Source organism: Stegastes partitus, unplaced genomic scaffold, assembly GCF_000690725.1.
Source record: "Stegastes partitus isolate 25-593 unplaced genomic scaffold, Stegastes_partitus-1.0.2 Scaffold2089, whole genome shotgun sequence".
NCBI classification, from domain to species: domain Eukaryota; kingdom Metazoa; phylum Chordata; class Actinopteri; family Pomacentridae; genus Stegastes; species Stegastes partitus.
In genome coordinates this window covers 56,099-65,685 of record NW_007579820.1, presented here as the reverse complement: position 1 = coordinate 65,685, position 9,587 = coordinate 56,099, and the positions used below count along the sequence as shown (strand labels likewise).

Here is a 9,587-nt window from a genome sequence, read left to right as displayed (position 1 = left end):
TCCAGCTGGGTGGACACTTGCTGTAGACGTTTATATTTCTATAGATGGACGGTTTTGGTTCATGTTGATGCTTCCTGGTCTAAAAGCTGCAGCGGACTCTCGGGGAACTGGAGCATGAAGTCCTGGAAGTGAAGGCTAGAATCTGGGCTGCTGCTGGAGCTTATAAATATATGAACTGTATAAATGGCCACCTGTTCAGGTGCTCTGGCCCACTTCACTGGACATGTTGTGTCTGCAGGGCCTCACTCTGATTTATAGGCTCCTCCTGAACCCCCTGTGGAGGTTGTTCAGGAGCTTCCTGCTGATGGGTGGCCTTCTTCTGTAGCAGAGGATCAGCCTGGACCTGTAGACCAGCTGTTAGAGGAGCAGTCCTTTAGGGTCAACCTGCACATTCATGCTGTTCTTCTGTGACTTTACTGGATGTTTAGTTTTTATGAGAAACGTTTCATCATATTTGTCGTTGTTTAAGTTTTATTTCTTTCATGTTATTTCAGCACCTTTTCATGAACCAGGACTTTTCCTGAAACAACTTCTACAGATTTTATTTTTGTGTTTTATAAACGTCTGACGAGAAACCTGTTGATGGTCTGTTCTGCTGTTCTCCTCCTCATCTTCATCCTCCTCCTCTCCCTCCTCTTCTTCTTCTTCTACCTCCTCACTTTCATCCTCTTCCTCCTCCTCCTTCTCGTCTTCTTTTTCTTCCTCTTCTTCCTGCTCCTCTCTGACTCACCTCCTCCTCATCTTCATCTTATTGCTCTTCCTCCTCTCCCTCCTCCTCCTCATCCTCTTTTCCTCTTCCTCCTCTTCTCCTTCCTCATCCTCCACACGGATCATCCCCTCCTCTCCCTCTTCTTCACTCACTCACCTCTTCTCCTCCCCCTCCCTCCTCCTCCTCTTCCTCCTCCTCTTTCTCCACTCCCTCCACATTCTCCTCTTCTTCTACCTCCTCCTCACTCACTCTCATCTTCTTCCTCCTCCTCCTGCTCATCTCTGACTCACCTCTTCCTCCTGGTCTTCATCTTGTTGCTCTTCCTCTTCTCCCTCTCCCTTCCTCCTCTCCTTTTTCACACACTTACCTCTTCTTCCTCCTCCTCTTCCTCCTCCCCCTCCTCCTCCTCTTCTCCTTCCTCCTCCTCCTCCTCGGCGTGGGCGTGGCCAGGAGGCCGGGGGCGGCGGCTGTAACGGCGTCTCGTCCACCATGCTGGTGTCTCAGGACTACTCGGCGCTGAAGGAGAACGAGATCTGTGTGAGTCAGGGCGAGACGGTCCAGATTCTGGCCACCAACCAGCAGAACATGTACCTGGTGTACCGGCCGGCCAACAGCCAATCGCCGGCCGCCGAGGGCTGGGTGCCGGGCCACGTGCTGGGCCCGCCCACCAAGCCCATAAAAGACTCGTCGTCCACTTCCTCCTTCCCGGCGGCGGTGGCGGACGCCAACAACATCAAGTAAGTCGCACTCCTCCCCCTCCTCTGGATTGGACGAGAGCATTCAGGTGTTTTGTTTCGGTCCCGCCCCTCTCGGACCTCGCAGGAGACTTTTATTTTGGAGGGTAAATGGTACTTTCACTGTCCGTCAAGCTGCTCCGCCCACTTTTTTATTTCCTGAGCCGCCGTCGCTCCTGAAAACGGATTTCAGGCTTAAAAAAAAAAAAAGAAAAGAAAAACACTGATAAGTTAAAAGCTTGTGGAGCTAAAACCGAACTCTTATTTCAGTTCCTAACACCTGCTTTTTTTTTTCCCCTCTGTTGGTTTTTTTTCTACTGTTTTCTCTGTTTTTGTTTTTGTTTTTTTCTTTTTTAAATAATGAAAAAAAGCAAAAAACCCGCCCACCAGCTCACCTGGTCCGTCCAGGTGTCACCTGGTCCGTCCAGGTGCTCAGTCCTCCGCTGTGGAGCAGCTCTCCGTTGTTCTGTTTTCTCTGCCTTGTTAATTATTATTTTATTTCACGGACAGACGTGGGTTCATTTCCTCCGTGTTGATTTTGTTTCACTGTACAAAGTTGATTTTTTGTTGTTTTTGTTTGTTCTGACTGAGGCTCTGGAACATTCCTGTTTAAAAAAGAAAAAAGAAAGAAAATCCCTTTTTGCACTATTTATGATGATAAAAAACAAACGATATGAATGAAGTCAGGCTGTGCAATATGTTTGATTCACCGGCGACGGTCAGCGTTGTACTGTTGGTAGCCGAATAATGATTTTAAATGTATTTTAAATATGTAAAATAAACCTTTTGGACTTGAGCATGAGCTAGCGAAGCCACGTGAAGAAGTTCTGTCTGTCTGTGCGTTTTAGGCTGGAGATGATTTGTAGTTTTTAATATTTGTAAATAAACTACAACAACAGCAACGTGTGTGAGCGTGCATGCGTGTGTGTGACGTCATCAATATATTTGATCAGGAATGTTTTTATTGGTATCTTATTGTGAAGGTCTGGTCAGAGCAGCAGCTTCCTGTTTGCACCTTCTCCCCTGTTTTGGTTCATTTCAGCGTTTTCTTTGTTGTTGTCGTGGTAAAGTTTTATTTCTGTGTTTTCTGCTTTAATTTGTACTAACATCCCGATTTGATGCTCCACAAAAGGTTCCGACCGGATCCGACGGAAAATCACAAAACGCTGCTTCGGTTTTTAAAGTGTTCGTATTAAAGATAAATTAAAGTAAAACTTCAGTTTATTTCCCATTAATGTGTAAATTCATGTGAACTCGAACGTTTCACCCTCGATGCCGAGATTCTGGGAATTTTCCAACTCAAAGAACAAAAGTGTGTTTGAGGAAAATATGTTTTTTTTTTAAAATTAAATATGGTTAAAAAAAATATGAGCAATACATTTTTAAAATATGTAAATTTTAAAATGTGGAAATATGATAAATCTATATGTGCATTTTAAAAATGTGATAGTTTAATAAATGTATAAAAAAAATTAAAATTAAAAATGCAAAAATATAAAGAAGAAAAAATATACAAATTAACAAATGACAAAATAAAGCAGAATAAATAAAGTAAAATTTTAATTTGAAAAATGTGAAACATTAACAAATAAATAAAATATTTAAATAAAAAACGTAAAACAATAAATATGTGGGAATAAAAATGTGAGAATATAAAAAAAATCATAAATATATAATTTTTTAAATTGTGGAAATATAAAGAAATATATATTTATTCTTTTTGTGGTTATATAAACTAATAACCGTGGCAATATAAAGTGGAATAAATAAAGTAATATTTAATTTAAAAATATGTAAATATAAGGAGAAAATACCAAGATATTTAAATTCAAATTAAATATGTAAAAAAATAAATAAGTACGTATAAAAATGTGAAAATATAATGAAAAAAATAAATTTGTAAATTCAAAAAATGGAAATATTAAGAGAAATCAGTGAAAGAATAATTCTATAAATGTTTGAATTATGAAAATATGAAGAGAAATAAATATGTAAATTTAAAAATGTGTTAATATAAAGAGAAATGAGTAAAATAATAAATATGTAATTTTTTAAAGCGTAAATATAAGAGAAATAAATAAAATGAAAAGTAGGTCAGTTTGAAATGTTGAACTGTAAAGAGGAATTTTTTTATTTTTATTTTTTTATTTTTTTTTTGCACCTGGATGAGCTGAGTTTCTACGACGACGGTGAAGAGTGTAAAGTTAAAGACACACAACAGAAACATTAACGAGGAATCCAGCAGCTGAGTTAAACCAGAATGATCCTTTAAAAGCTTCCTAATAAACAGAAACTAACAGGAAGTACATCTGTGAGTAAATCAGGTTTTAAGGTCATTTCCTGCCCAATAAGAGTCATTTATGACTTTCATTAGTAAATTGTGTCACTTTAAGAGGTTCTGGACACTGAGTGAAGTTTGAAGGATTCAGTCGATCAGGTCCAGATGTTGGAGGAGGTTTGGACCAACAGATGTGTGAAGACGGTTCAGTTTCATCTCCGCTTGTTCTTCTGTGTTTCAAACTGTTTTTCTTCCAGTGAAGCTTCGTCTCAGTAACTTCAGTCTGAACTCATCGACCAGAATCTGAGTCTGGCTGCAGCGTCGGGCAACTTTCATACATTTATGTTTATATTTATATTTATATTTATTTATAAATGTAAATATTGTACAGGCGAACTGATGGAAGCCGCTTGATGCACTTTTTAAAATGTTTTAAAATGAGGTTTTTATTTTTAAATAACTGAGTTCTTCTGTTGAATTAATCAGTTAATGAATGAAGTTACCAGATTTTGTGTAATTGTGATATTAGAACGGAGACGAGCAGCTTAAACACAAAACTGTGTTTAATTAAAATAGTACAGAATATTTACATTTTCATTTATATTTATAGCAGAAAAATCTGAAACAAAGATGTTTTTGCTGATTTAATTAAACACCGTTTTACTTTTGTAAAAATACAGATTTTTTTACGTGAATGTTATTTTCAGGTATTAATTATTATTTCAAATTTGATTTTATCTGTTTTTTTATAATATTTTGTTTTTGTTTTTATTTTTTTGTCGGCTTTTGATGCAGATTTGTTCATAACCAGGAATGTAGCTCAACATGAAGTGAAAGCAAAACCTTGTTTAACATTTTGACATAATTGGTGCCTTTAATCAGTGAATGATCTCGTTATTCATCTAAAAAATAATAATTAATAGACTCCAGCCACTAGAGGGCGACGTGTTGCCTCTGCAGCCAGACTCACCTGGACGCCGCTGAGCTCGTCTCTGATTGGTCGGCCTGACGATTGTACTTCCTGTACTGTGCAGGAAGTCTCTGTCGTGGAACACGCTGCGTGCCAGGAAGCGCGCCGAGGCCAAGGACGTGTCGGCGGCGCTGGCGGCGGCGGGGGTCAGAGGTCAAGAGAACGGCCTCCTCCGTAAGAGCAAAGACGCCGCCGCCGGCCCCCCTCCCCCGCTCGCCTCGCCCGCCCCCCCGCCGAAGGGCAAAGTGAGTAACGGCGGCGCACGGTGGTGATGTCATATGTGTGTGCCGAGACCCCTCACCTGCCCCTCCCTAAGCCCCGCCCACTCGGTTTGTGACTTCCTTCTTAACCCAGATGTGTGCTGAGTGTTGTGGTTCTCAACCTGCTTCACACCTGAGTCTCTGAAGCTGGTTTCCACATTTCCTGAAGCAGGCTCAGCGTATCCAGGATGTGATTTATTTATCTGGCTTCAGCTATCCGACGTGTTTTACAAAACAAGAGCAAACTTTAATCCTGCAAACGTTCTGAACAAGTGTCGAGTGTCTCAGTGCAGCTTCATACATCCTGCTTTAGGTATAAGTTATGTAAGTACGTTTTATTTTGACAATCCAGCATGTCTCATTAACCCTTGTCAGTGCCTTTTAACATTTTTGAGCTTTTATTTTGAAAGTGCATCAATCAGCCAATCAGCTGTGAGTCAGCGGCTGGTTGCAGTGAGCAGAGCAGCAAACTGAAGATTAGACGCTCGAACAAACGCTCACAGATCAAAAACTGTACGTCGTATTTTCAAAGTTCTTTCACCGTCTGAAGCAGAATCTCGTTCTGAACGTTCGGAGGTGTTTTCATGTCCGTACTGTTGATACAGATTTGGTGGCAGCTCAGAGAGTCTCGCTGTTTCTGGTTTTCACCTGACATTTTAGCGCTCAGTTATAATGGGAGTCAGTGAGAGTTCTGGACGTCGCACTCCGACCTCTGAGGTGGTTTATGAAAAAACTACAAATCCTACAGCAGTGAGGGTCACGCTGGGTGGAAGAGGACAGAAATATCTACGTTTTTATATATAAATGGTTCATGGAGAGAAGGACTTGTGAGAAAGAGACGAGGTTAACGACACTTGTTTCAATAAACGATTTGGTCAGAATGTAGTGGAAAAATTCTGGATATTCAAAATATTCATTAAACTTAAGGTACGACTGTGTTAAAACCGTAAAAGACGTCAAGACACGGATTTAGACAAATAATATTCAAAGTCTTGTGATGCATTTAAACTTTGAATGAAGCCTCTCCTGTAAAATCTTCCAGAGCTACAGACGTCTAAAGATGGCTGATTCTGACAGTTCCCATTCGTTTCAATGGGGATTTTTACGGCAGTTTTTTACGAATTTCGTAAAAACCTTCAGACAACTTGCTAACAGAAGTCTCAGCACACCATTCCTGAACGAGCCGCACATTTTGATATATAATTTGTAATAACAGTAATAAGTGAGCTTCAATGCTTATGTATTGAAACACTTAAATAGAGAAATACAGTAATTTTGAAGACATACAGACTAAAAGTGAAACAGCAGCTAAAGCAGAAGGGAATCCACAAAAACACCTGTGACAGCCTGTTTATTCTGCTGATCAGTATCTCTGTCCTTTTGTGTATAAGTTGCTTTGATGCTTCTTACTGAATATTCAAATGGGCCTAAAGTCGAGCCCTGTGGGACGCCACAGTTAACGTGACCCGTAGAATATTTACCGTCGGTGACCAGAGAGAGAACTTTCTGGATCCTTTACGGGAAAGCAGCCGTTTATACAGAATAAAACACTCAAAATCTCTATTAAACTGACACGTGGTCAGTAAGAAAAACAGAAGTGTCACGAAAAGCAACGACAGGATTTTTAAAAAGTCCGATTTCAGACGCTTTCTCACGATGTTTTTGTCTCAGGTTTCATGTCACAGATTCAGGCGTGAACTCAGGTTGAAGCTGGTTTGGTTCAAACACGATTAATTTAAAAAAAAAAAAAAAATCCAAAGAGACCAGACGGTTGAGAACCACTAAAGAAGAGAAGTTTTATTTGATTTATTTTTATATTCCTTCACCCCGAACCCTGAAACGCACCGACTGAGAAATGGTTTGGTTTCTTTCTTTTGTGTCTTTTTGCTGTGGTTTATTTCTCCCTCCTCGTGCATGAGTCCACTGGCTTCAGTTGGTTAACAGAGTTTATTTTTTTATGTGGTTTTCTAACGTCATGAAGCAAATAACAAAGACACCGAGACTTGATTTGATCCTCTGATGTGGACGATAAACGCTCTTCAGATCAGCATGTGAAGAGTTTATCTGCATCATGGTTTGTTTCCCTTTTTATGAATGAAGAAAATGAAACGTCAACGTGACCTCCTCAGAATCAGCCGAGTCTTTATCTGCAGCAGCTTTTCAGTTCTTCCTTCATTCTGGGAATATTTAAAGGTCCACAGAGGAGGGTCCAGATTGATCACTTCCATCATTTCTGAGCCTCAGAACTTCATCGGTACAGCAGATAGACACATGACATTTAGGAGGAAGAACACATCTGGGTTCTGGTAGAACCTGACACCAGATCAGTTCTACATCCATCCAGGTGTCTCAGTCTGAACACTGGACCTGGTTCTGTTGTGGAAAATCAGACAAAAAGATGCGAAAAAAATACCAAACAGTCAAAATCTCCACAAAAAGTAAAGAAAAGGCCTTCTGGAGGAAAGTTCTGGTCAAATGGAACAAACGCTGAGCAGAACCATGTCTGGAGGAGAGAAGGTGAGGCCTTTAACCCCAAGAACACCAAACCTACCATCAAGCATGGAGGTGGCAGCATCATGCTCTGGTTCTGTTCTGCTGCCAGTGGACCTGGAGCTTTACACAAAGTTAATGGACCAATGAAGAAGGAGGATCACCTCCACGTTGTTCAGGAGAACCTGAAACCATCAGCAGAAGGTTGATCTTGGACACAGTTGGATGTTCCAACCAGACAATGAGCCCAAACACACATCAAAGTGGTGAAGAAATGGTTCCATCAGGCTGGAATGAAGGTTCTGGACTGGTCTCCCCAAAGTCCAGACTGGAACCATCCAGAACCTGTGGACTGATGAAGGAACAAGTCTGAGTCAGAAAGACGACAAGTTTAGTTGAACTGCAGCGGTTCTGTCCAGAGGAGTCAGAGATGGACCAGAAGCTGGTGGACGGAACCAGAAGTGGTGAAAAGACGTCCGACCAATCATGAGCGTTGCTGTTTGAGTGTTTATGATCCAGCAGGTTTTGACCTTTAATAAACCTGATAGAACCAAAACACAGGATTGTTGTTTGTGATGAAGGTTCATGTTTCAGTGGTTCCGTCGTAGAAGGTTCAGAGTTCTAGGAGACTGGATGATAAACATGGAGACTTTAGTTCACGACGAGTTCAACGTGTTACTGAAGATACAATAAGACTCGGTTAGAAACGGTACCGATGCCTCAGAGGTGATCCTGACGAGCAGGAATCCTCCTTAAAACATGTTCATGTAAAGCCTCAGCAGCAGAGAACGAACCAGGTGAGTCCTGAGGTCAGTTTGAGTTTCAGGTGAGTATGAGGACCGACTGACTCCCTCCGTCCTTATTCTGCTTCTGTCCTCACTTCTTTCTTTGCTTTTGTTCCTTCTCACGTCTGAGTTTCTCTCCTTCCTTTTACCTGCTGCTTCTGTTTGACATCTCCATCATCTCCTCCTCCTCCTCCTCCTCCTCCTCCTCCATCAGGACGTCCACACGTCGGACGAGTCGGACTGCGACGACGACCTCGACCCGAAAACAGGAATGGAGGTACGAAGCTCTTTGTTCTGGTTCCGTTGTAAACTGATGCAGGATGTAATATCCCCCTAATGAGGTCCTCTGCTGCCTCCAAGTGGCTGAAATCCGCTAATGCAGGTTAAATCCTTCACTTGTCTTCGTTTTTAGGATCAGTGGAGCCTGAATCCAGCGTTTCTAAGAACGTACAGAAGGTTTAAATGCAGCAGAAATTGAGATTATTCAGCTTAGAGCTCAAACAACCACCGAGTCTGATGCGGAAAACACAGAGATCGTATATATTATAACTATACGTTGAATTATCGCCGTAGTGTTTTCCTTTACATAAAAACTGCAGAAAAAGCAACAAACAAAACGCATGAATAGAAGAGTTTGATGATCTTTATTTGTCATTTTGTTGTTTAAATTTCTCCTGACTATCTGGCGTCAGTACGATCTGATAAGTGTTGAATATCAGCAGCGTCTTTTATCAACATGTAGTTTTTCATGTGAGTCGTTTTTGCACATTGATCCACATAAACTGGCTGCAGCCACAGAATGAACTTCTGCAGCTTCATCTGTTTTAACAGAAGTCTGTTTACTTTCTAACACGACATGATCTGAATAAAACGTGCACTCATCAGTAAAATGAGTCAAAGTTGCACAAACAGAAACAAATTCAGATTCCAACATCCCCACATGAGAGTCCTCTGCTGCCCCCTAGTGGACACAATCAGCTAATGCAGGTTAAATCCTTGATGTATTTTCAGAACCTAAATCTGACTTTAAAGGTGAAACTACTTCAAGTATCACTGAAATGAGCCTGAATCCTGTTGGACTGAGCAGAACCTTTAAACACAACAAACTGCAGCAGACATTTCACTTCGTTCAGCCTCTGAATTCATGATTTAGGAATAAATATGTCGTTGGGATCGTTTTTTGTAATGTGACTTTTAAAGTTTTGTTCAGTGTTTATTGTGTAAAAGACTTAAAACATGACGAAGCATTAAAACACGAGACACCATCGAAATATAGACGAATATGTGAAGATGTAAACGTGTGAACTGCTTCAAACTTAAAGCAGCAAATTAATGTGGTTTAATGCTGAAAAGGTTCTTGA

At 40.7% G+C, this 9,587-nt stretch overlaps 1 protein-coding gene across 1 annotated transcript in view; it reads left to right on the top strand.

Annotated features, from left to right (window-relative positions):
- Positions 1–9,587, top strand: part of LOC103373875 (kalirin-like) — a 58,620-nt gene that overhangs the window by 33,177 nt on the left and 15,856 nt on the right. Inside the window, exons 16-18 of the mRNA XM_008303882.1 lie at positions 1,160–1,446; positions 4,756–4,936; positions 8,441–8,503. Of these exons, the coding sequence (XP_008302104.1) occupies positions 1,160–1,446; positions 4,756–4,936; positions 8,441–8,503 (531 nt within the window). The remainder of the gene's footprint in view (positions 1–1,159; positions 1,447–4,755; positions 4,937–8,440; positions 8,504–9,587) is intronic.